The sequence below is a fragment of the Thunnus maccoyii genome, chromosome 10 (genome assembly GCF_910596095.1).
Source record: "Thunnus maccoyii chromosome 10, fThuMac1.1, whole genome shotgun sequence".
Classification (NCBI taxonomy): Eukaryota; Metazoa; Chordata; class Actinopteri; order Scombriformes; family Scombridae; genus Thunnus; species Thunnus maccoyii.
Window position 1 is genome coordinate 20,357,351 of NC_056542.1, and position 26,916 is coordinate 20,384,266.

General features: G+C 43.1%; 1 protein-coding gene across 13 annotated transcripts; it reads left to right on the forward strand.

The window, feature by feature from the left end:
* The first annotated feature begins 1,155 nt into the window (after positions 1 to 1,155).
* Positions 1,156 to 26,704, forward strand: phactr4b (phosphatase and actin regulator 4b). Of its 13 annotated transcripts, XM_042423903.1 has the most exons (18): positions 2,863 to 3,113; positions 3,226 to 3,291; positions 3,372 to 3,689; positions 8,926 to 9,041; positions 9,694 to 9,738; positions 15,753 to 15,923; positions 16,231 to 16,311; positions 17,271 to 17,801; positions 19,894 to 20,229; positions 21,165 to 21,296; positions 22,349 to 22,877; positions 23,285 to 23,577; positions 23,674 to 23,872; positions 24,070 to 24,125; positions 24,577 to 24,638; positions 24,731 to 24,868; positions 25,003 to 25,079; positions 25,161 to 26,704. In XM_042423903.1, the coding sequence occupies exons 5-18, from the start codon at positions 9,726 to 9,728 to the stop codon at positions 25,174 to 25,176; spliced, it is 2,634 nt and encodes an 877-aa protein (XP_042279837.1). In that variant the 5' UTR covers positions 2,863 to 3,113; positions 3,226 to 3,291; positions 3,372 to 3,689; positions 8,926 to 9,041; positions 9,694 to 9,725; the 3' UTR covers positions 25,177 to 26,704. The 13 variants fall into 13 exon arrangements, with proteins under 13 accessions (XP_042279841.1, XP_042279834.1, XP_042279836.1 ...); XM_042423901.1 differs by having other exon boundaries at positions 2,863 to 3,291; XM_042423904.1 differs by having other exon boundaries at positions 2,863 to 3,291; positions 3,497 to 3,689.
* Positions 26,705 to 26,916: the final 212 nt, after the last annotated feature.

A 26,916-nucleotide genomic window follows, 5' to 3' on the forward strand; every position in this document is an offset into this window, starting at 1 on the left:
AGGGGGGGGGGTTAGGGCTGACATCGTATAGAATGCAAGTCTAGTAGCATATACAATCTTTTTAATAGTTGCAATACATATCTGCAAATGAACAGTTTCATTCTGAAATCGGATATTATCCACTTCACCAAACTGATGGCGTGAAAGTTAAACGCATTATGGGTTGTATTAAATGTAGAGGTCCTCTTAAGATATTTATGAAATAGAACCAAATTAAAAAGAACCACAACAAAATGGATCTGCAGTATTTTTTGATAACTTTTACACAAAGTAGGATATAGACAAATCATAGCCTACTTTATATCATGTGCTATTTCAGTCTAGTGTATTTTTAAAGTTGACCCCATTCATACAGCATCATAATTTAAGGTGTGAAGCTGAAAAAAGGGCCATATTGTTGTGAATTATGATTTCAGGCTGAAATGGGAGTTGTTGTAGTCTATTCATTAAAAAAAATGATCAGGGTGGATTTAGGGATTTGGGGGCCCCTTTCCATCCTTTCTCTAACTAGGAATGTTGGTATTAACCATTAATAGTAAAACTATTAATGCCGCACAGTAAAAGTGGAAGAGAGGAATTATCAGCACAATGTACTTAAATTTACTTAATGTCTGTTCAAGGTAGAGCTTTTAATTCTAACTCATTTATATAATACTGGATAGTTTGAGGAATAATGATGCATCATATCTGTGAGTAAAATCTGAATCTGCAACATAACCATTAACATTTAATTGTCAGGTAAATGTAGTAGTACAATGTTTTCCTCTGAAGTAGAAGTACACAGTAGGTAAGTAATATACAGTTGCATATTGTTTAAGTGCTTTGGGGGCCTTTTGCACGTTGTTTCGGGGTACAATGAGTTAGAATAGTAACATAATTCAATAATTTTTATATCTAAGCATCATAATAAATCTATAGCTGTTTGGGGCCCTTTTACATGGGGGTCCCAGGCAGTTCCCCAGCTTGCCTAATGGTAAAGTCCGCCCCTTATAATGATGTGTGTACACACAGGAAAGGAAAAGTGAACACCTCTGCTTCTTTATCACTGTGGGAAGCTGGATAACGGTATGCTCCTCCAACCCCCCTCCTTCCCCACCCCAGATCAATGCACTGCAATGCCTGTTGGGTACTGAAGTTTTCACAACACACAGACGAGCCGTGTTTGCGACGCCCATAGAGGAGCTGCAGCTTCCACAGAGAACTACCGGTACCGAGATGCCCAGCTCGGGATGGTTTCCGGTAAGTGCGTAAAATGTTTGGACCGGGGCTCTGGAAGAGGGGGAAAGTGTGAGGTGAGGAAATGACCAGGCTGCTATTTTTAAATCGCCTGTAGCTAATTTCAAAAGGAGGAGGCGGAGGAGGGTGAGTCAGGAGAGAGGTAGGTGCTGGGGGAGCGCATGAACCGCACTGACTGAGATTGGAGGGAAGATTTCTCCTCAGACAATAAGTTGCGCTCCAACTTGGCCGATACAAACCAAGCCGATATCACGAGTGAAACTGCGCGTTTATACCGCGCTGTTGCGTGTAAACACACTGGTTTTCCTGTTAATCCAGGAGTATCACCGTACGTGTTTTTGTGCTCCCTTTCTCCCATGCTGCTGCTTCACCACCTTAAACTCCATTTTCCCACTGATGCTCTGCTCAGGCGTCCATGCACAACAAAGGATGCGTGTGATCTCCTGGATGTAGATGGTGTGTGTTGATGACTGTGTCAGTGGGATGCTCCTTAAAGGTCCGTATGTCGTTTTTTTCCATTATTACGCGTCATATTGCGGGAAAAAAACACATTTGTAGCCCTGTGAAACGTTTCTCTGCAGGAGGATCTTGTCTCCACGCTGCTTGCACCAGACTGATCCGTTTCTAACTTAAAGCACTCTGAACTTCATTTCTGAGACGCAGGATTGCAAAAGACTTAAATGAAAAAAAAAAACTAAGCCCACTTCTCTAAATTAGCAATTAAAAAATTAGAGATGTTGACAAACGGATATCCGCTTTAGGGCCTGTATGCAATACCTGTATGTGGAAAAAAAAACACAATTTGGCAAAACAAATGTAAGCAACACCAATATTTCCAATTCCACCGTGCATATTCCGTTAAAACTGTGTTATTCTGTACAAAACGTTGCAAAATGCACTTATGGGCACAACTGTAATATTGAAAGGTCTGGCCGGAAGTCGCTGTGTATACTGAGGCTGACTTGACTGGTCTCCCATTCACTCATCAGCATCTTGAGTCCGCTGGCGGAGAGAGAGAAAGAGAGAGAGGCAGGTCGATGCTGAGAGCCTTCACTTGGCTCTTCTCTGCTGCTCCCGGGACTTACAGCTGTTTGATTTGATGCTTTTCACGCGATAGACCGAGTCGACCTGTCAGGTAATTTTGGACGCAAGCGGGTTAACTAATATACAATCTTCAATTAGAAATCAGCGCTACATTTACATCTAATTAGGACATGGATTGTTAGGGCAAAGATGGAAGACGTGATACACTCGCCTGTTCATCTGCACGGCGAAGATTGCCCTTGCTTCAATCTGATATTAAAGTGTAAGTTGGGACGTGGTAGCCCAGCACAGTGTATTTTTTCGTCTGTTTATATTATATTTATTCGTGTGTATCAGCCAAGGAGAGTGATTGTTTTTCAAGGACACTACTAGATATTGGTTGCCATAGGCAACATACAGCAATTTCTTCTGATTACAGGTCAATTGTGTCAATTAAAGAGTAGACTGACACACTTCCTGTTTAAAAAGTCAACTGATGGAAGCTTTTTCTGTAAAAGAGTGTTTGCAACAGGCATTAGAAGTGTGCATGTGTTCATAATTATTGATGTATTGCCTACATCTTATTTAATTTTAATCGTATTTATTCTAAGGGGAATTTGCATTAAAGCATGTGTAACTAGTACAACTGGCTCAGGTAGACTTCTATCGTCCTCGTCTTCTTGAACCTGCATCTCCTCTCATACAGTAATGTGCATTTCCTCTGCTTTTAGTGAGGAGCTACTCACTAATTTGCTCTTCTGAGAAAATGCTGCCTCATGGCTTATGTTGTTGCTCTTCCACTTCCTACTGGAAGTCCCCTTCTTTAATGGGCCATTAAGAGGCAACCACGATGGGTAAGCTGTCAGCTGAGGCTGATTGATTCGGTTAGGCCACAGATGAGACTGATCTGAGATTCCTCTGTAGCTCTCAGCTAAATGTCTTTCCTCCACCCCCACCCTCTTTCAGAGAGCAGCCACTGGCAGGGAGCAGAGGTGGAAAGCCTGGCTTCAAGCTGGAGATACTGAATGAAAAGTGAGCATTATTGTGTACAATATGAACAGTTATCTTCAGTATAGTGATTTATGGTGGTAAGTAACACTCCTCTCCTGCAGTGCAGTCCTCACACAGGTGGAGGGACACTCAGGAAGAAAAGTTTAGCAAAGGCGAGGAGCGTTTTTGGGCTCCTTGTAAAAGTGGGCCACCAGTCCCTGTGGTGAACGATGCTTTTCTGGGGCAGGCTCGGTGATGACGCTCACCCGGCCCGGATTGGGAACAGACACCCTCGTCCATCCTTTCTTCGGAGAAGGGTGCGGAAACAGTGCGGCTCGGATACACACTGCAATAAGGACCAAGCAGAGACAGACTTCAGGTCTGCTGTCCATACAGCGGATCCACAAATTGATCATTGATACCTTTCTTTGAGCAGGCCTGTAAGTATTCTTCAGCTCAGTCTACCTGACTCAGGATCTACTGGTACTGAATCAGTTATTCACCATTTTTGTTTGTAAGAGTGTTATTCCTTTGGAGGTTTGTTTTAGACAGAGGTCCCTTTCCTCCTCTGACTTGGCGGCTTTTGTGCCCAAAACCCGAGCCCTGGAGTGAGGAGCCAACTGCTATTTAAAGATGGCACAACCCAGCCAGCTGCTGCCGCTTCCGCTCCCATCGAAATTGAATCAGCGCAAGTAGAGTGCGCCAGTGAGGGTGTGTGCGCTCCACAGAAGATTATACAGTCGGGACTTCTAGGCACTCTGTAACGGCTACTTTCACATACCTGACTGGCGCTCCTATTCCTGGTGAGTGTGTTTGTGGGATGGAGGCTGGGACCAGGACACAGTCCGGCTGGTGTCATCCATCGCAAAGGATGTGGGCTGTTAATGTGAATTTTCAAGGCAACGTAGCTGATTGTATGAGGTTTTAGACAAGGTTATAGCAGTGATTGATGAGGTTGAGAAGTAACTTGTGACTCATTTATTTACTCATCTGTCAGAGTACTGAAGCTGTAACTGGGTGTTTATATCACTAATTGCTTGTGTGCGTCATGTCTTTTTCGATCTGTCTTCCCGTGAAGTGTCATCACTCGTCTGCTCGCGCAGAGACGGCTGTCAAAAGCTTCCTTCGTGGCGGAGAAGACTGACAGAGGTCCTGCTGAGTTTGGACAGAGTCGTCGCGTTCAAATTGATGTGTTGTGTATGGCAGAGAGCAGGGAGAGGGTTAACAACTCAAGAGGGAACTAGGCCATCAACATCCCCTTTTTTTTTTTTTTTATGGGCACATTCTGAGACTGGCTGTGAGCGTGACAGAAACAGCAAGTGAAACAGTGCAATATTTGATCTTGGAATGTATCCGCTCCAGCCAGATCGTCTTATGTTGTAGTTGACATGCAGCGACGCATGCAAGTGTAATGCATACATAACATATGAGGCTGTGGCTGAAATGGTGGAATAATTCTTCTGTGTTTTGTATTTCTACACCCTCAATGCCTCAAATCCGCTCTTACTTTCAGGCACCAAAGATATTTTCTCTTTCCCAGGATGGAGAGAGAAACACTCCCCACTCAGCTCGATTATTTTGAGTCATCCAGCCAAGGCTGCGGCACTGGGCGGGAGTGTAAAAAATTTCATCTTCGACCACAGATACATCTGCCTCCTCTCAGTGGTGTTAGGGTTCTCCTCCAGTCTGTTTGTATGGCTCAACTACCAAAACTACAACACTCTTAAAGCCCTTTTTAAGTGGTTTTAGGCAATAGTCGAAATATTGTTTTGAAGCCTGTTTGATGTCCTGGAGTTGTTACTCAAGCTTCTTCTTTTGATGGAGAAGTTTACCTTTGACCTTGCCAGTAAATTGGCTTGGAAGAGGAACAGAGAAGAAGGGCAAAATACATAATGCTGTTATAATAGGTAGTGCTGTTGCAGAGTTTGTATGCCTGATGCCTGTATTACAACACTGTACTGGTTTTGGTAAGATAAAGCTTTACTTCATGGTAGGACATTGATCATCTATTACATTAATAATCTTGTCAGCAGTATCTCCTCTGGCATCAGCCTGGATACCATTGCAGAGTCTAAAGGGGCTTTTTCTCTTATCTGACTGTTCAGTGAAAATGATGTTAGCCCGCTAGACAGGGCCGCTGCAATTTGGTTAGACATGCAATTCCCTGAAATGTAAGACGATATGGAGGTCCATTAGACCCACTAGAAGGAATACTGTGTAATGAAATTCATCAGTAATGTTGAGAGACGAACTGAAGGAATTTTGTGGCCTTTTTTTGGGTTGGGGTTTGGGTCATACGCACTTTTTTTTCAGTGATGGTTATAAACATTTTTTCTCACATTATTTGGTTTTTGGTTGTTGCTTTTCTCAACTGCCCCAATGTTTCATAAGGCTTCATAGTATTGCAGCTATTTCATTGCAAAGAATGGACAATTTGTTGGCAGTGTGTGTAGCAGTGAAGTAGAGTAGTGATTAATAATTTAGTCTATAAAATGTCAGAAAACAATGTAAAATGCACGTGACAGTTCCCCAGAGCCCACAGTGATTACTTCTAATTGCTTAGATAATACGTTTATAATGATGAAAAACACAGAAAAACAGCAAATCCTAACATTTTGAACACCTGGAACAGCAAACGTGTGGTATTTCTGCTTTATAAATTCACTTAAATGATTAATTATTCGTCAAAATTTTTGCCAGGTGATTTTTTTTTTTGTCAATTAACTGATTAATTGACTAAGGGGTTCAGCCCTACTTTCAGTCCCGATACAGATACCGATACCGATACCTGGGCTTCTGGTATCAGCTGATACCGAGTATCAATCTGATACCTGTGTTTAATTAATAAGCTGTATGCCTCACTGTGTGGAAGAGACTGACATCATTCTTTTATGTGAAAGGCAAAATCAGGCTTGACTTAAACATTGCTGTCCTAACTTTGTAAAACAAAATGTAACAAATAAATATATAGATATGAATTTACTGAATTGCTATTTATTCAAATAACGGTATCCAATACCAGATCGGCCCATTGTCACTGATAACTGATCCAGCAATTTGAGTCAATATCAAACTGATATCTGATATCGGTATCGGCACATCTCTACTATAAATACTTCATTCACCAGTTTTTATTGTGTTTCCGTCCTGTCTCGTATTTCAGTGCTACCCGTCATTCATGCTCGATCCTCTTTTCTCTTCAACTTGACAAGAGCAGATGCTGATATTTTCCATTCTCGACAAATAGGCACGTGCAACAGGTCCAGTAGGTGCAGGAAAGCAAACCTCACTCAGTTTCGCGGGTTTTCCTCCAGTTTAGCAGATGTCCTGGGAATGTTGCTCCTAACAGCCTCTGTCTGGTGATGCCAAGCTCTATCCCCTCTCCAAAGTGAGTCAAATCACAGTCGACTCTGTTCCCCCACCCCCTCCCCCCCGCTCTGCTGCTCTCTGCCCATCTGCCCTGTCTTTTGACTCTATGTTCCGACTGCTTGTGACATTTAATTTAAATTCTGCATGTGAAACATATGCCTTTTTTAATCTGGGATTGATTCCAGTCGCATAAAACAGCTGTAGAAACGAAGGCCGTTGTGATGGTAAATCCTGTATTGTCATGGGTTACAATTTGAAAGCACAAAGATAGACCTTAAAACAAAAGGAGGATTCACAAAAAATGCAGAGAAGCACAAATACTGTAGGCTGCCTCCCACAAAGCTTAGCTGGGTGTGCATTATCAGCTATAATTGTACAGTCCTGGGATCAGTAGGATAATATTTGTCAAAGGAGACCACATCTTTTCTGGTGTATCAATGGCTTAGCTGCCTTTTTAATATCACATTAGCGTCCTTTCCCATGAATTTATTTTCTATTTCTCAAATTAATAAACGCTCTCTGTCAGGCGTTTGCTTTGGCAGCCTAGTTAGTGACTAAAATAATTCAAAGAAAAATATTTTTATTACACATAAATCACCCACTTCAGGTACATAAAAGGATTAGTCTGCAGTGATGAAGTGATGTACTTGGCCAACACAAGTGTTTAATTAAATTTTTCAAGTATTTTGATGAGTGTTTTGACTTGTTATACCTGAATCGTTTGAACAATGCCCAGTTGGAACTGAAGGTCTGTGCGTCTGCCAGGAAACCACTCACAAGACCACGCTACCAGCAGCATGACATTACAGATACAGGTTCCTCACACTTCAGTCATCCATGTTTGAGGATCAGTGTAGCACCGTCGTCTTTTTTTTTAGTAGACAGGAGTAGAAGAGTGCGTGGTGTAGTCCATCTTCCGCTTTTACACACTGAGCTTTTATGCTTTGACTCCTTTGTTGTTTACCCTGCTTCTCTCTATGTCCTACTGCAGAGTCATTCAAATACATACAGGTTTGTTACTCTGTCTTTTCACCCACACATCTTTTTTGGTCTGCCCTATGTCGAAAAGAATACAGTTACAGCACGAGTTAGCAACTCTAAACTTGTTGGTTCCTGAGGTTTAATATTGTCCTTCTGACTGTGACACTTACTGTATACACAGTGCTACAGGTTCAGGTAGTGTGTGACTCTTGACTGGACTAAAAATGTATCTGGTGTTGGCCCTTAAGCACAACAAATCAGTGTCTTTTGTAAATGGCAGCTATGTGCTACATGATAGGCAGGGATTCATTGCATCTTCTACATGAAGCTACTAAATGGTGACATCTTGATGCTGTCGACTTTCAGACCTTTTTACACTTTGCATTTTACTTTATCCACATGAGGTGCATATCACACTTTATGCAAGGTGTAAATGGGGTCTTACTCCCCAGGACTGGTGTGCACCAGCTGTTCCTAAAACCACCACTAAGTTTGTGCATAAATGCTAGTTTGGCTAAACTTAAGAAAGGTCTTATCTAGTAAACACTGAGTAGCTTAATGTGTAAATTGGTTTCTAGGAAACATCTGTAGCACTGTCCAATGAGAAGCAACCAACTATGTAAATAGGAAGTCACTGTAGCATCACCAGCCGTAACTTTCAAAATTTACAGTTTGAGGGGCCAAAAGATAAAAAAGACGTATTTTATGATTTTGTATTATTTCTATCTGCATACCTGGAGAAATATGTGTGTTTTAGAATTAGTAGTATTCACACAGTTTATAGTGAGAGAGAAATATCAGATTATGCTAAGCTAACCATTGTTATTTTGTAATTTAGGCTAATATTATTGGCATAAAATTTTGTTAATTTAGGTTTAGTGTGTTTTTCTTAAGAAATTTAAAGTGTCAGGTCAGATATGTTGACCATACTCCATATTACCTCTTTTACTCTTCAGTCTAACTCTAAATGGGTCAGATATTAGCAAGCTAACGTTACAGAAACAGTTCCACCTGGCAGTTAGAAGGTGTAAATATTTCATTTATTTAACAACTAAACTCTACGTAACAACTGGTGCGGTGCAACCAGTTTAATTTAGTGATGTGCAAATCTCTATGAATCAAAGTCTTACATTATAACTAGGCTACGTTTGAACAGCTGGTGCAATCGACTCCAGGTCCAGACACTCTGGTGTGAATATGTTGGTCTCTGCAGTAGATACCTTTTTATATTTTTGGGACTCCATGGATCCCCTGTTCACTCCCTCTGAGCCATACTTTCTGTTCATGACTAACTATGATGTAATCTGCTTTGCTTTTCTTTATCAGAGGGGGTAAGATGGGTGGAGCTGCCATCTTCAGCATGCTGGAGACCTGAGAAAAATACTGCTGTACTGCTGCTGAGGACCTCTACCACCCCCACCCCACCAATGACTTTCTACTGTGTATGTTATCACCTTTTTATATTTACACATATTCACGATTAATGAGGCAAAGGTCATTTCTAAGGAGTACAATGTCACACACATCCTAAAATTATAAAAGTATTATGTATTAAAATTAAAAGAGAGCCTAATTACCAGAAAATAAAGACTGAATCAGACTATTAACTGTCCAATAAAAGAAAAGCATTTTAGCTGCAATATTATATGTATAGTAGATGGTAAAAATATTTCATGCATCCAAAACAATGGTATCACATTTTAAAAACTAACTAATTGTTAAACTAATAAAAACGTATCTATAAATAATGATTAATATGTGTTTCATTCAGAGAACTGACATATGGTTTTACTTTTTAATTTGGCTTAAAAGCTGTGAAGAATTATTGGGTTATCTTTATCTTTCCCTTTATCAATTAGAGTTAGATGCTTCAGATACTTTTATACTCGAAAGATTCATTTGGGCGTTAAAGGAATTAAAATGAAAACATTTCAGATTGAATATCTCATAAATCCTACACCACAGTGTTGGAGAATCACTTGCAACAAAGTTTGAAAACAAACTGAGTTACTACTTTTACGACACTTGATTTAACTGAAAGTGTCTCGGTTCAGCTCTTAAACTGGTGTTGATGCTCAAAATGTTGTTTTTCAGGAACCGTTGATTGGTGTGCCTCAAACTCTGTAATGGAAAATCGTGGTGAGTACCAAATCGCTCGTTGTGGTTTGTTAAGTGCAGTGTTAATGCTGTGGAGAGAGCTGTAGATCCACTGTGTTTATGAGGCCTGTCTAGTCTCTGGACGTTTTATGAGCCACTCAGGAATACAGCCATAGATCTCCTCAACCTCACAGCCTGATTGAGGATCAGTTTGTCCTCCCAAATCTTGGCCTTTCAGGGGTTTTCTCTGGTGGTACTGTGTGTTGCAGAGGAGACAATTCGCTTAATATCAGTTGCATCATTGTTTTTGTTACTTTCTGTCTTTTAAAGTTAGACTTTGAGAATATGAGTTGCTGTGTATTTAGATTAGCTGTGTTTGTCCCCCAGTGGTAACCGCTTTCACACACTCACGGCGACTCCGACCCTTCCTTCTCTTGTAAAACGATCTGCTGCACAGGAAAAGGAAGTGCTCGCCTTGATGATGTGCAACCTACTGCTGATTTTTGTTTCACCCTCCCTCACCTGCTGCTGTTCACTTACCCGGTTCCCTTTTGTAAAAACTAACATAACAAAAGCAGTTGAAGTTGTTCTGATGTACCTACGCTAATCCTTCCCCTAATGACAATCACTTCCTGTGGCAATTTCACAATAAACTCCACGCATAATTGGTTTAATTTGAGGAGTTTTACTGTAAAAAGACATCCACAGGTTTGTTGTAAAAGTGTTGAATTTGCATTAGAGGAAAAAATCAGCTTGGCATAGACTGGAAATGGGGACAAAAAGCAAGCTAACACATCTCATTTGTTTAATTCATGCAGAAACCGAAGTGTAACAACAACGATTTTTGTTTTTTCAAGGGTTATGTTTTAGATTATTTCTTGGCTGGCTGCAGTGACTCCCTTGTGAATTATGTTCTCTTTGCTTTTCGGGCAATCAAAAAAACCCTCTGTTTATATAAGCAGTTAAAACCCTGCCTTTATATAAAAATATGAAGCATATATTTAGACATTTGAAAAAAAATGTATCATGAATGAGGCACCGTCCATATGGCACATTCCATACCACATGTTTGACTGTGTATGTGCTGTGCGCGTATGTGCGTACCTGCCTCAGTCTGCCTGCTTGCTGAAGTGGCCTGGCCCAGTCTGTTATCCAGGTCAGGCCAACAGGTTCTGGGCTCATGCGGATTGGCTCGGCTCTCTCTGGAAGCCGGCCCGGTGTGGAGGCTGTATGTGGGGCACAGGGAGAGAAAAGGAACGCTGTCGAACACACTAGCTCTCCATCTTTAGAAACAGCCGAGATGCAGCCAAACGCTCAGAAAACTCGGATCTATCCAGGCATAATGACACAGCTCAATGGTCTGGATTCCTCAGAGGCGCAGTCGGACAAGGTTTTCTGAAGACACTCAAACCTCAAAAGGAATCAAAGCACTAATTCAGGGGGTCCAGTCCACACTCCTTCTTTTCTCCTAGTTTAGAGAATGTGGTCTCTCTCTTTCTTTCTCGCTCTGCCTCTCTATATTCATGTCCCAAACAGGGCAACTCTCCTTGGCAAACATGTTTTAAAGTCATGCTAATGCCTCTGAGACTTTTAAAACTGTGATAGGAGACTTGGAGATGTGCATAAAATGGTGTCTGGAGGCATTAAGAGAGGTGATCAGCATGATAAACACCCTCTGCTAGTTCTGAACAGCAATAGTAGTAGCATAACGTTTGGGGGCATACTGTATATAGAACTGACAGCTTATGTCTGATTAACACATCTTCCTATTTGTCAGGTCGACTCACGATGCTTCATTCCTCCTTTTTAACAAGTTCACTGAAATCTCAAACAATAGCAGCTGTAATAGCAGCTTGAATCCATGTCTGTTGTTCATGTTCAAATGTTGATATTGAGCGGCAACCCAGACACACTTGACCTTTACACAGCTCCCACAAAAAGTCACTGATTGAAATCACTCCAGTGTCTTATCCCTTCATCCTTTACATCCAAACTAATGGTTTTTGCTTGTCAATTAAGGTGTATTACTAATGAAACAGCTCATATAGATACTATCGGTCTCTCTTTCTGCTGTTCTCATTGTCATCTCGGCTCTAGGAAGGAAAATAAATACTGACATGGGTGTGCTGGACCGCAGAACTTGGAACACATTTTATGTCCACAAAACAAATATCTCCCTAAGTCTAGCTTTTTTCTTAAGGGGGGTTAAATCTTTTTATTTTCCATGATCACAATGTTAAGAATCATGTAAGTCCTTTGTTCTCTCGAGACACGTTGCACCACATACAATACATTACATACATTATTGGAAGCATGCCTCACGCCACAAACCGCAGCACAAAATTGAAAACATAACTCATCTTTCTCCCAGGAATGGTAGGCATCTTTTGAGTGAATGCTGACCTGTGCTATGAGCCAAGGAGGGAGGGTCAGTGAGCAAGAGGGAGAGAGGGAGTCCAGCTCCTGGAGAGGAGGGAAGGTCTTAAGGAGATTGAAGGAGGGAGGGCCGGGGGAAGGACTGAACTGAAAGGCATAGAGGAAGGGTAGACAAGAGAAATGCAGAGAGGAAGAAAAGACCTGAGACAGAGGAGACCAGGGGACTTTGTCAAAGAGGGGCGAAGGCAGGTGCAGCTGCTTGTCTGTCCAGTTTAGTGTGCACATTTCTGGGTGCAGGACAGGTAGAGGCCCCTCAGGGGCTGGATCATGGGACAGAGTCTTCGTGTGGAGACCCCAGCGCAGGACCCACAAAAACACAACAATGGCGGTGAGTTTCTGGACTCACTCACACACTCTTTGTGTACTGTACAAAGTTCTGTAGTTCGCCACTGTAACACATATAGCATGACATTAGTTTGTAGTTTTTCCAATTAAATTAAAACAAAGAGCTGCTCTCTCTCTCTCTCTCTCTCTCTCTGCTCCCCCTTCACTTTCACCACCATAAGGAATGTTAAATCACTGGGGTCACGTGGAAGAATCTCAGCTGTGTTTTTACATACTCACGCATCTGTTGCGCACTTACTTTCACATGTTACAGTGTATAGAACTTATATTTGCTCAGTTAAAGTAGATATTGAAAATACATTTTTAAAAAGGGATTATTTGAAATATGAATTGTAGCTGACTGTAGGAGACTTGATATAATTTTGGATCCATTCCAATATTTTCCCCTTTGATTATTGCAGTTTTTCATATCACATAGTGTAAACATACTTCATACTTCAATCGCAAGTACTGAATTTGTAGGATTAAACAGTTAGTAGTATTTATACCGACGCTATTGACGATTTTAGAGCACACAAGATTCCACAAGAAGCAGTCGCACTGATTATAACCTCTTTGCGCTGTCAAAAAAGTAGATTAAATTTCATAATCTGCCCTGGCAAGGGTTAGGGGTTATTATGAGATTTGAGGTATTTCCCAACCGTTGCGCCCAGTGGCAGCAGGTTTCTTATGTAAGTGATCAGGATGGCTTGGCCAGCAGATTGGCTAAAAGCCGGGGTCCTTTAAAACAACAATCTCCTTTAACCACACGCTCACCTGACCAAAGCTGCCATGACTCATTGAATCATGAGGTTAGAGGAAAATCAGTCCTCACTGGTAGATGTTTGAGAGTGGTAGGAGTGGCTTCAGGATAGGGGTACGTCACACACACACACACACACACACGAACACAGAGTCACACACCCACATGTTTCCTGACTGGTATGCCTTATCTTGGCAGAGCTCCTGATTACTGGATGGCTGCTAGTATTCTGGTTCTGGTCTTCTTCTGAATGGAGATGTGTTTTATATCAGAGGCAATTTTGAATGTTATAACGGTCAGAATGTTAATTAGTTTCACTGGATTGTACCTTGCAGCTCTGCGTTTCCATCTGAGCCGTACAGTGGACTGTGTTATTGAGTGTGAGGGGAAGAGGTTGTCTTTGTTCTCAGTCACAGAATCAGGGTGGAGTGCCGTTTCCTCCCTGTGTTTCCAGGCTGCCCCCCTCCCACCCCACCCCATAACGCCTGTACTTTTTCTCTCTTTGTAGCTCTTTTTTACCCTTTACTCCCATTCCCAGTCCCACAGTCACACACAGCTGTAGTGCCTACACACACCGGACCTCTTCTCACTACAGCTGAAACAATGACATGTTGGAGATTTTTCTGTGTATATGTGAAGAATAATTTTGAGTGGATCCACAGTTCTCTTCAATGTGATTACTGAGTTGGACGTACTTTTCTTTTTTGTCACATTTTTGGATTTTTTTTTTTGTGTCGGAGGATTAACACATTATAATCAGGCAACACTGGCTAACGTACAAGTCTTCTAAGGATTTGGTCAGTCATCTATTTCAAACGGATGCCTGCTGCATTGGCTGAGTCCTTTTGCAATCGTCATCTCTGCAGTGCTTTGGAGTGTGCAGGCCTGGCACCGCCAGCCCTTATCCTGCTTCACTGGCTTCAGCTGAGCCACTGTGTCAGAGGCTCCTCTGACAGAGCAGTCTGCTGTGTGAGAACCTCAGTTCTGGATCACAGGGAAGCTGCCTTAAGCAATGTTTAATCTGGATGTTATGGCAACTGGTCTTAATCCTCAGATTTCTACCTCGCCAATATAAGCTGGATTTCCATGGTGCGGACATGTCCCTTGAACCCGGACCCTCTGTGCTGTAGTTTCTGACAGCTTTCTGCCTCTAGCTGTTGTGGCATTTTCTTTATCAGTAGTTCGACTGTTGGGATACATACAGCACAGTTGAATCTGGGGTTGCCGGATGCTCCCTGCCTCCCCATGGCATGCTGTTTCAAGTCCCGCCACCATGGAAGCTGGACACTTAACACCCCTCTTCCAGGTAGAATCATGTTTTTAAAAGGCTTTACAGGATATTTTTTTTAAATTGGAAGTAGTGCACAAATTGATTTCAGAGGTTTTACAAGACAGTCAGTCTTCTAATGACAATGTAAGCACTCAGTTCAAATTTTACCCCGCCAGCAACATTTGTGTGGCCATGTGGAATAGCGGTTAAAGAGTCTGTCTTTCAGCTGCAGAAATGGGTTTGAATCCTGTGTCAGCAACCATCCACCGCGCTAAAATGTCCCTTAGCAAGATACTGAATCCCTGCCAGCTCCAGGGGTGCTGGTCTGTACCTAACCCTGGCTTCCCTGCTATGAGTTTCAAACAAAGAGTCAATTTCCTTCAAGGAATGATATTATTGTTGTTGTTATGCTCCTGCGTTCTTTATTAGTCTGCTAAGTAAGCCAGATCAGTATTGTGAGAGCGTATTGTTATGGGAATCAGACTGCGAGGCATCATTGTCGCCAAGACATCCTGTGTGTGCATGGGCCTGGATGTTTTAAATCGGACCCTATTCTCTCTCCACTGGTAAATATTATGTCTGCTGAATACAGCAGCTGCAGCATTGAGAGAGCCAGTGTTTGAAACTCTCTCCGAGCTCAGCGCCCTGTCAGTTGGCCTGTCAATCACAAAACCCAGAATATATAACCATGACTGCAGAATGCCATTTAATAGAGTACTTCAAGCCTTAATGGCATCTCACAGATAAGTGTTCTTTAAAAGGTTTTACTTCTTGATTGTTAGCTGTACGTATGTATCATGACTGACAGTTTTGGGGGGGTTTTTTCTGCTGCTATTTGACCTCATCCATGTGTGTGCCTCTCTTTTCTATAGAGGCAGTGAGGGCTAAAAGGCTGATAAGGCACTAGTCTCCATCCAGCCAAGGAATGTGAGCACTTGACAGTGAGAAATCCTGGCTGAACGCCAGCGTCAGACCTCTCCTGTTAACTGTGGATATGTGGAGGAGTCAATGAGCTCTCAGCATCACCCTGCCAAAGCACACTCAGTCCCCGCGAAGTAACAGCTAAAGATAATAACAGCCGTAATGAGCAGGGCCCTCTTTCCAAAGGCAGCAGATGAGCTCAGTTAGAAGAAGGCTCCACTATCAGAATATTGTGACCGCTGATGGATCTACACTCTTTGTGCTCCCGTGTCTTGTTTTCAGCTGCACAAATCTTGTAAATGCTGTTTCATTTCTATTATAAATGACTGCTTTTTATTTTAGATGATGAAGCTGAGCAGCACCACAGCACAATGGCGGGAGAGGGCGGCAGCACGGGGGACAGCACCCCTCCCCCAAAACGCAAGGGCAAGTTCTCTACCCTTGGCAAGATCTTCAAGCCGTGGAAGTGGCGGAAGAAGAAAAGCAGCGACAAGTTCAATCAAACTTCAGAAGGTTTGTGCTGTGAACTCATTGTGTTTGTAGCGTGAGTCCACCCCCCCCCCCTCCTCCTTTTTCACCGGTCGTATCAGTTACATTCAGCTTTCATCGAAATTCCTCAATGCGTGCCCAAATGTAACAGGCCCCTTTGGCTCTGCAGTCCACCTAAAGCAAAGACAATAAGCGGCTAACATAATATCCTGTCGATGGAGGATCTCTAAACTTGCATCTTTTGAATTGTGGAGCATGAGGTCATGCACTTCTTCACAGAGATCTTGAGAAAGAAAACTTAAGAAAGCTTATATTTTTGTGTTGACGGCAGAGCTGGAGAGAAAGATGTCGACGCGGCGTACACGGCAGGAGCTTATAGAGCAGGGAGTGCTGAAGGAGGTCCCGGACAACGGTAAGAGTGTTTTTGTGATTCATCTGATCTCTCTGCACAGCGGTGTCCGTATCTGACAGTAGCGGCCCTGAGGCTATCACACCCACACAGACAGTACAGTGAAGTCATCACTACATAATGGCAGGAACACTGTCATCTCATCCAGCAGGTGTCTGAGACAGGTTTTTTTTTTTTTTAAAGGCAAATTTACTTTCACCTTGCTGTTTTTCAAAGTAATGTAATGTCTGTTTAAAATGGCATGCCACTCTCTAGAGCTGAGGAAAAGTGGAACGAATTGTGCCCTGCAGCGAAATAGCTTTGAGAGGGGTGTGTGTGAAAGCGCTATGCTGGCCCCGCTGTTGCAGAAGCCCATTTATTAAACCTACAGCTGCTCCTTCATCACACCAACAAACACACATTCTGTCTACAGGGCTTGGATTAAGGGCACGTTCCTTTTTTTTTTTTTTTTTACTGTCACGTAAAATGGCTGCAACTCATGATTATTGTCAGTATCAATTAATCTGTTGATTGATGATTTTTTTTCTGTTATTTTGTCAGTTTATGCCTATCACAATATCAAAGAGGCCAAGGTGACAGCTTCAAATCACTTCATCTGCCAGACTAACAGTTTATTATCACAATGTTTGTCATTTACTGTGATACAAACTAGAGAAAAGCAGCAAATCCTTACATTTAGGAAGCAAGAACCAGCAAATATTTGTCATTTTTGCTTGATAAATGACCTAAAAAAAATTTCTGTTGAACAACTAATGGATGAATGGACTTCACTGACTAATGGATTCATTGAAATCACATTAATATTCTACAACATCAAGCCATTCTGAACAATTTTGATTGAGTAGACATGTAGTATCTAATTTTCTTCTGGTGCACTCGCTGACTCTTGATGACTCAGAATAATGTTCTCAATTTTATGTGTGTTTACTGAGGATTCATGATCTTTTGTCTAACTTTGACAGACGCAGATGCAGAGACACAAAACCTGAAGCAGCCCTACGTAAAGAATGGCCACACTCTGCCTGTTAGCGCTGGGGTTGGAGGAGGAGGAGGAGGAGGAGTGGTCAGTAGTGGAAGGAGCCCTTGCAACCAGGGCAAACTCCCCTTAGAGTCGGACTTTAGGATGAACCCGGCCTGGCTTACCCAGCCAGACGACCGTAGGGGCCGATCTCCCTCTGACGGAGACCGCCGAGGTGCTCTGGGCTCCAGGGGCACCGGACTACACGAAGACGTGCGGAGAGGAGGGGGAGGGATGGGGCCACGTGCACATGTGGAGGGAGAGTGGAAGCCTAACATGGTCTGGCACGGCCAGATTCACAGCCAGATGGACGAGGGCAGACGCGGGGGCCGGCTTCACCCTGAGGACGGGCAGAGGAAGCCTGGGCTGCAGAAGGCCCCGTCTGAGGACGGCAGGAGTCGTCGGCCTGCGGAAGCGGACTGGAAGCCGACGCTACCTCGACATGCATCTGCCGAAGAAGGTAGAGCCTGCAGAGGTGAGTCACTTCCAGTTTGTGTATTTTTTTTTTCCCCTCCTGCCTTCCACCATTTTTTCCACTCATTTTAAAAAGGCGAAATAACACCATACCTGCTGTCACTGCAAGAAAGCCAAAGATATGTTCTACACCTTGACCTCCTTCATGCATGTTTAAGGATGGTAGCGTATTTTCCTGCCCTCCCTCTTGCTGTCACTTCCCTGCTTATGTGCGGTCCTCCCAGATATAGACAGGCCCCTGTCGGCTCCCAGGAGCCCTGCTCCAGCTACGCTTCTTATTCAGGAACATGAGGGAATAGCTTGTCCTCTCTTCTCCTCTCCTAATTAATGTGGCACAATCACTATACCCATTATTGCCCTTTTAACGCTAACGCTGTCAGCTCAGTGATAATTGGTGAAGAGACACAGCTAATTGATTTTACTGAAACATTACACTCAGAAAAATAATGGTGTTTGGTGCTGTTTTTAGATCTCATTTGTCCAGTTATCACTTATCTGACACATGGACCGACTACATTTTCTCCTGCTCCTTTACCTGTGTACAAAAGTATGTCAGTGAGATAAGAGGTAACCTAGATGATCCGCATGTTGGAAAAAGAGAATTTAAAAGAATAGAGATGATAATGAATCGTACTGAATAGAAAGAAAATATTAGGAGTAACAACTGGAAACAATAAACAGAGAAAAGGCAGAATAACGAAAATTCTGTCTGTCAGCTATCGACAGATTTACAGGTCAACAGATATTTTCTCTCACTTTTGTTCATGTGTCCCTGCTTCAGCTCTTCTCTCCAGCTCACCTTGTATTTTCCTTTTTTTTTCTCTCCGATGCTGCTTTTCTCTCCTCTCCCACTCTCTTTCTATCTTTATCAGATCTCCTGCTTTCTGTCCTCCTTTTTTTTCTCTCTCTCTCTTTCCTCTTTGCTCTTCATGCACACTTCCTCCTTTCTTCTGGTTTATTTCCTTTTTGCTTGTATGACATCACAGTGATAAAGGCTTGTCTGTAAATAAATAACCCTGAACTTCAGAGCTGCGGCTTTGAGGAATGGCGTGGGAGCAGCAGCAGCAGTGGCGTTGGGGCTGCTCGGGGGTGCTATGGGGGTGGGCGGAGGGAGGTGGGTTTTTGGTGGTAATTGCAGCCGCCTACTCTGTTTATCTTCACAGCTGATCCCTAGATAATGCAATTCTCAAACAAGTGCTATCACAGAGAGCGCTTCGAGTGGTGAAGCAGCAGAAAATGGCACGCTGCTGAATCCCTGAACTGAAACATTCATAACCATGTAGAGAGGTATTTTAAAATGAGCTTCAATAATGAAGACATAGAAGTTGACTTCATAAATGCCTGTCATGTAGAACGTTGTGTGTGCACCACAGCTGGACACTGATATAAAAATTTTACTGGCATTTTTGGTCAAATCAAAAATCAGGTGATCTACGTAATCTAAGTTGAATGCAGTACTGTAGTGAAGTTATTTGGGTGGTGTAGTCAGGTGCCCAAATGATCATTGACACGTGTTTTTTATGTTTCTCATGTAATCATTCCTCCTGTTCACACTGATCATTAAGAGATCCTTTCATAATGCATATTCAATGTAAGTGATGGGGGGGGGTGCGAAATCCACAGCCCTCCTTTCATACAAAAATGTATTTGAAAGTTTATTTGTTACTAGTCTTTTTAGTGCCAAATTCCCTTTTTTGTTACGATCCTTCCACTGTAGCTGAACAGGAAAAATGCTGTCAAATGTCTGTCGAGGCACAAAGAGGAAATATTTTACTAAAAAGACTGTAACTGTGGAAGATATCCACTTTATTTGACTAACTCAGACATCTGAAGCTTCTTATTAGCTGCAGATAAACGTTTAAATACATTTTTGCTCAAAGCGAGGACTGTGGATTTTGTCGCCCATTGCTTACATTGTAAGCACATTTGAAAGGGATCTCCAGTGTGAAAAGGAAGAACGATTACAGCGAGAAAACCTGTTTCAGTGTTCGTATGGGCACCTGACTGTTGTTTTAAGACAGACTTGTCTTAATCGTTCACCTATCCTCTCAACTTTTATTATGTAACATCTTCCCATACTGCTTTATTTTCAGAGTCAGACAGCCATTTTGTCCCTGACCTAGAAGCCCTGCGGGATACCCTGCGAGAACCTCTGCCTCCTAAACAGTCTGTCATGCCTCCAAAATGGCTGATGAGCTCCACCCCTGAACCTGTCAACGAGGGTCCACCTCGCACCCCATCCAACCACCCCACCACCCAGTACTCATCTCCCTCGGCCGCAGCGTCTAAACCTGTTCGGTCCATCTCCTCAGCGGGCGCGTCCACGCAGCAGTCCTCATCTGCAGTCCCGACCTCCACCTCTCAGGCCACCAAGCAGCCCCCTCTGCCCCCGCCCAAGCCGGTGAACAGGGGCAACGCCGCCATGCTGGGTAAGCTGTGCATAGTCATGGTTGCTTCTGTTAACAGGCGGTGGAGGGCATCGACACGATCTCGTGCAGCCTGCATCAAGTCACAAATATGCACTATGAACACTCAGATGTCTGCTCAGTTAGCATGTAGTTTTCCCACTAGCGAATACAATATGTACATTTATGAGTCAGTGCACAACTAATGGCAAAGAGAAGTCTTCACACACAACTCGCACCAGCATCCTGGTAATGATGTTATCTGAACAGCTTGAGCAGCTTTTCCCCAGCTAATTACTTATTACGCCTGGACTATTTTAGCAGCAACTTTTCTCCGGCATTTTACACTCTGAAGATAACGGGGACTCTTGTGGCTGTGAGCCGCTTGCTTGCACAGTGGTTGTCGTTAACTGTGGGTTTGTCTCATGTGGGATCTCGCCTTAATTCCCAGTCAGGCAAGACTGTCTACTTTGATTCTTTTTTGTCTTATCAACAGATCTGATGATTGTGGTACCTTACAAATGTGTGCATTTCTTGTCATGCTGTCTGTGTCTGCAGTGATTGAAATATGCAGTTTTTTTTCTCAGTTATGATAAGGTGTGAGGTGAATTTGTTGAATAGAAATAGAATTCTATTCAGCTCACTTGGAAACTAAGAAATTACCAACATTTTCTGCTTCACAAAATTTAAACTTATCAAGAGTAGGCCAGCCAGAAACCTTATTATAGAATAAACACAAGAATAAACAAACTGTTGATACTGTTGACAGTTTACTGCAGTCAAAGTCACTAAACATTAACATTTTAAGAAGGGTAACCATTAGTAATCAAGACATTTTTTTGAAAAGAGTGACAGAATAACAAACATCCGTCCCTCATAACGCACTCACATATACAGCACAGCCATGTACCTGCATTCACTAAAACACTAGCTGAAGGCCTCCGTCTCCTCCCTGTTAGTCTCCGCCCTGCAGGGGGGAGAGAACGCACAGCTTCCTCTCTACTGGTCCTGCTGGAAGCGAGAGTGCGACTATGATGTCTACCTGTCCCTGCCTGTCTACCTGTGCCGGCGGGCCGGAGGCCTGCGCTCAGGTAAAAAGATGCCCTCTGGGTGTCTCTGTGGCCAGGGTACCCGTGTCTGGAATGCCACCCCCACTTCCCCCCCCCTCCCCCCTTTCAGAGTCTGCGTTCTTCATCGTGCCACGTCCTTTCTAGCTACCAACACATTTTCTCCCCAATGCCTTTAACTTGTTGATGGGCCTTGATTGCTTCTCTTTGAATGTGGTATATAAGAGCTGCATGCACATAGCGAGCTGATAATCAGTGTGCCGGGTGCTTTTGTGTATATGAGAGATGACTTCTGTGCAAGTGGAGCCGTTAACTCAGTACTCTCTCCTTTGGCATGTGAATGAGGAGGAGCCTTCAGCAGGTTTCATCTGTGGCCTGCAATGCATCAAGTGGATTTTATAGTGCTAATCTACTCAGCTTCTGCTCAACTGGGATGGATGGGTGGAGATGAATGGAAGGATGTATGGAGTGGAGAAAGGGTTCTAACATAAGGGCTTGACTTAATTTAGAGAGGAAGATTTTATCCAGCTCAGTCTCCTGCATGTTTCAAGTCTGGCAGCACTGATCTCTTCTGCCTCAGTAGCACGGCTATGGCTTTTAACACCGATGTGGCTTTGAAGCTATTCTACACATTATTACGAATCATATAGCAAAATATGCATGGAAATTATCAGAAGTGAGAGTTTTGCACTTAAAAGATTTCGATTGCAAGGTTCAGAGTCTGGCTGCTTAAAGCATGCAGGCTGTATGTATCTTCTTCGTCTCTGTGACCTGGGGCACATGTGGCACACTGGCAAAGCGTGTGCATTCATGTTGACACAGTCATGTGACCTGACTGGCTGTATGTATGCATTCACGCTCAGTCAGACATGTAATCCCAGTATTTATATCTGTATATGTGTATTCTGTCATGTCGGGTACATCATACATGTAGAGTTGATGCATGTGCGCTCATGTCACAGCGGCAAACTAGATATAGATGTAAAGCGGTGACACTCGCTGGCTTCTTACTTACAGGTCTAAGCTACTTGTTTTGCTTCATGATCAGATGTTATTAACTGTGTTTCCATTTGCAGGAGACCTCAACCAAGCCACGGGGGGTGCCAGCCTTGTTCCAGCCAAGCCTTCTCCACCAATGCCTCCGAAGAGGACCACCCCCGTCACCAAACGCAACACAGAGGACTTGTCTGCTTCGAGCCATCCCATCAACCCTTCACCGCTTTCTCTGGAGGACCAGAGCAGCCTGTCCGTGTCCTTTCAGCTGCCTCCCCCTCCTCCCTCCCCACCCTTGCCAACACACATACCGCCTTCTCCGCCCCGCCAACACATACACACCCACCACCTTCACCATCAGCACTCCTACCCTCACCCGCTCCCCCAACCTATCCCCATGCTATTCGATCCCCCAAGCCCCACCGAGTCCCCGCAGCGCCCAGCTCCTGTCCCGCTCCATATCATGATCCAACGAGCTCTGTCCAGTCCCGGCCCGGCTCAGCCACACCCAGACGGGTCACAGCGTGCGCACACTCTGCTTTTTGAAACCCCTCCGGAGTACCAAGGAGATCGAGGTCGCCCTCTGCCCGTCAGCATCCAACCACTAAAACTGTGAGTTCCTCCGTACATGAAGCACTTTGGTAAAACAGTCATTCCAAGATGAGCAAAATCCACAAAACAAGGTCACATGAGAAAGAGGAGAGCTGCAGAAATATTTTAAAGCTTTCTGCAGTATGAAAAGACATGAAATCTAATAATATCTTGAGCAGAGTCTTTGTACATTTTGCCAGAATTGCTCACTTTGAACAGGATCTCAAAGGGAGCTGGAGCAAATCTCCCCTTGATCATCGTGATACAGTCGGGTATAGCTAAAAGTGTACAGGTGGGATATGGATCCTGATTAGAATATAAAGTAGGCAATGTTAACATTTGGAAGCATAGTTTTGTTAATTTGGTTAAATATATATGAAACGTCCAGTCTTTTTTTTCAGTGACGATTTTTTTTTCTTCCCCTTTAGATCTGAGGATGACTACTCAGAAGAGGAGGAGGAGGAGGATGACGAGGAAGAGGAGGAGTACGACGGGGAGATCCCCCAGCCAGAACTTGAGCCGCGGAGTCGCAGGTGCTTGGTCGGCGACGCCGGTGTTTGCGTCATCCCGGGGGGAAACAGCAGTGAGGAAGAGGAAGAGGAGGAGGAAGAAGATGAGGAGGGAGAGCATGACATGCATGGGGAGGACAGCGACTCAGACGGTCCTGTGCTGTATAAAGATGAAGACTCTGACGAGGATGAGGAGGATGAGCCCCCACCTAGTAAGCATCAACGTTTTAAGATTTTCTTCTAAAGCCCTACAGAACGTTTTCTCTCCTTCACACCTCACCACATCTCTCTGCTTGGCTTTCATCCAGGTGCTCTGGCCAGCAGGGTCAAGAGGAAGGACACCCTGGCTCTGAAGCTGAGCAACCGTCCCTATGCCCCAGACCGGGACAGGTTTACCCAGGAGAGGAGCACCAGAGATGACCAGCCTCCAGGACAGACCGGCCTCACCTGGCAGAGCAGGGAGCAGTGGGAGGCCATCCGCACACAGATCGGCACAGCGCTCACAAGGTAAAGACTGACATCATCACACTTACTGTATGTGCATATTCCATTTGTGTCCTTTAAACTGACAAGAGTGAATGTGCATTTCCTGATGAAATCAGGAGATCAGTTCTTAGATCTTTGTCCTACTTATTGCCTGAATGACAAAGGGATGAAACTGTGTAAAAATAGTGCTACTCTTTTTTTTCTTTTTTTCCCATAAGACGACTTAGCCAGAGACCCACTGCTGAGGAGCTGGAGCAAAGAAACATCCTTCAGCGTTAGTATCAACTCTTTTCTTTCTTATTTCCTTTCTTATCCATCACTGAATCTAATAATGCTGCAACTGAAAGACAGGGATTGTGCTTTGGATCTCTGTCAACTGCTCCGTCATGTTTGAGCTAATTTGTGTTTCTGGACTTTAATAAAAAATCATAGTGTAATTCAAGCTGATGCTTTTGTCTATGAATTACTCTTGTTTCTGTCAATAAAGCCACATTTTAATATTCCTGAGACAGGTCTTCACAGTGTGTAAAAAGTATGATTTATTCTCGCAACAATAGCAAGAATATAGATTTAAAAAGACAGTTTGAAACATGGATTATGTATTACAGATGTCTAATTTTGGAAACTGCTTTTACTCTGCCTTCACTGCACATCAAAGCAGACTTTAATGCAGCATCTAAATAAAGCTCTGTCGTTTTTTTTTTTTCTTTCCTGTCTTGCTTCAGCCAAAAATCAGGCTGACAGACAAGCTGAGGTCAGAGAGATCAAGCGGCGGCTGACCAGAAAGGTGAGGGCAAGACATCCGCTACTGACATCCAAGTATCACATCATGTATTTGCTGAATATTAAACTGACATGAAACATCTCTGTTCATCGTAGCTGAGTCAAAGACCCACAGTTGCAGAACTACAGGCAAGAAAAATCCTGCGATTCCACGAGTACGTGGAAGTCACAGATGCACAAGACTATGATCGCAGGGCAGACAAGCCGTGGACCAAGCTGACTCCTGCTGACAAGGTGCTCACTCAGCGTGTCATCTGCATCAAGCACTTTACAAACTTCACATAATATTAGCATCAAGCGTGATGAAGCACATGGTTCCTTTTTAAATTTGCATTCAACTGACAGGCTCTTTGTTGTGTTTCCTCCAGGCAGCCATCCGGAAGGAGCTCAACGATTATAAGAGCACTGAAATGGAGGTTCATGAAGAGAGCAGAATCTACACGAGGTATACCATCATCAGCTGATATATGTGACAGAGTTTGTGTGCCTGATCACACCTCATGAGATCTCTTTTGTTTCTTTTCAGGTTTCATCGGCCTTAGCGTCCCCCTCTTCTTTTAATGAAGCACTTAACATCTCCGTGGCAAGAAGCTGCTCCCTATGCAGACAGATCGTCCTTTCACGTTTCCAGAATGTACTGTACAATTTATCAGGGAAAGCCTGGAATTGACTCAAAAACAAAGAACGCTTCTCGCTTCCCTTCCATCGCCCTCTCACTACATTGCTTTCACTAAACTTGAGGTGGTGATGGGTGAGCACCAGATGCAGTATTTCTCCCAGACAACAGGGGGAACCACGTGCCAATGAAGTGGAGAAGTTTGCAGAGGACCTACAGTTAACAGGGCTGACTCTCACTCTGCTGTAATGTGGTACCCCTCAGGGATTCGGAACTAGTTAAAACCTTTAATGCGGCCTCATTCTGTGTTGCCTTTTTTTCCTTCTTTACTGTACAAGCTAATTCATCTTGTTAATGTGATAACATACAATAATAATAGTAATAATAATGATGATGACTTACAATACTCCACACAGTAATAATAGATAATAGAGACAAATGGAAAAAGTGAGAGCGGGCTGGAGGATGAAGACTGGGATACTCTGTTATAGGACTGGACATCTCTGGGATATTGTGTGTTTTATATTAATTGTGTACAGATTGCTATTGTGATACCTTAGAATGAAACCTGGAGAGATCTAATTACAAAATATTCTGTAATGCACAAGATATTTTATATTGTAATTTTGATCACATGAGTAGTGACAGCTTTTATTTGAGCCTTTTTTATTATTATTTGGCTTGCCTGTATTTATGGTTGTGATGTGAGGTGGCCATTTAAGCGTGAATCTATATATAGGAAAAAAGTGCAGGTCAAGGAGGCCGTTGGTGATTTTAAATGTGCCAACAAACCCATTGCCTAAAGGACTATATAGGATACTGGTTTTCATATCACTGATTTCTGCAATCCACTGCATGAGCCAACACAGATTCCAGTGCCACTGGATCTGGATAATCTCTCTTCATTTATACTTTTTTTTATGAGTTTTTGTACTTCCCTTTAATCAAACATGCAATGCATTTCTGTAGCCATTTTGAATAAGGTCATGCTAGTAATGTCTATACTAAGAGTTAAATGTAAGTTGCTGTGAGTGTAGATCAGGGATTTATCAAAAAAAAATCAGAAAACGGTCAACAGGGAGTCATTTTGGCTGGAACTTTTTTGAAACTGCAGAAATGTTTTATCTTGTATTGTCGTCTGGCCAGTAGCTTACAGGGTTCTCTATGCTGTGTACAGGTTGATATAGGTTTAACTGATGCTTGTGTATATCTTGTCTTCCTTTCATTTGAAAAGAAATTTTAAATATAAAAGTATTATAGGTTGCTATTTTTTTAAGCACAGAATATTAGTTTATGATTAAATGCTACAAGAATGGGAATATGAAAGTGTACCTTTTCTGTAAAACTAAGTTCATTTTTAATTGAATGTGGAATTGTATGGACTGACAGTTATTTTCTTTTTATTTGTAAATAGTCACACCTGGATCTAATTAAAAATCTTACAATTCCTTGAACCTTCTGTGCAATGGTTCTGCAACTACTCTGCAATCAATGACCTGTCTTACCTTCTGTGTACAGAGGGTAATACTGTATGTTCGGAGAATTTTAATTGAACTTCCAAAGTGGTAACACGTGGCTCCAGCGACACCTGGTGGCAGGGTCAGTCTGTCCCTGTGAGGAGCTAAACCTGGTTACAAATGGATCCAGGAGCCCTTGGATACATTTA

Bases quoted from the DNA above. Each gene is read 5' to 3' on its own strand.
- phactr4b (XM_042423898.1), top strand. From the start codon at position 12,400: ATGGGACAGAGTCTTCGTGTGGAGACCCCAGCGCAGGACCCACAAAAA. The intron at 22,878-23,284 runs GTGAGTTCCTCC...CTTCCCCTTTAG, and splicing joins AGCATCCAACCACTAAAACT to ATCTGAGGATGACTACTCAG. The intron at 24,869-25,002 runs GTGCTCACTCAG...TGTTTCCTCCAG, and splicing joins AGCTGACTCCTGCTGACAAG to GCAGCCATCCGGAAGGAGCT.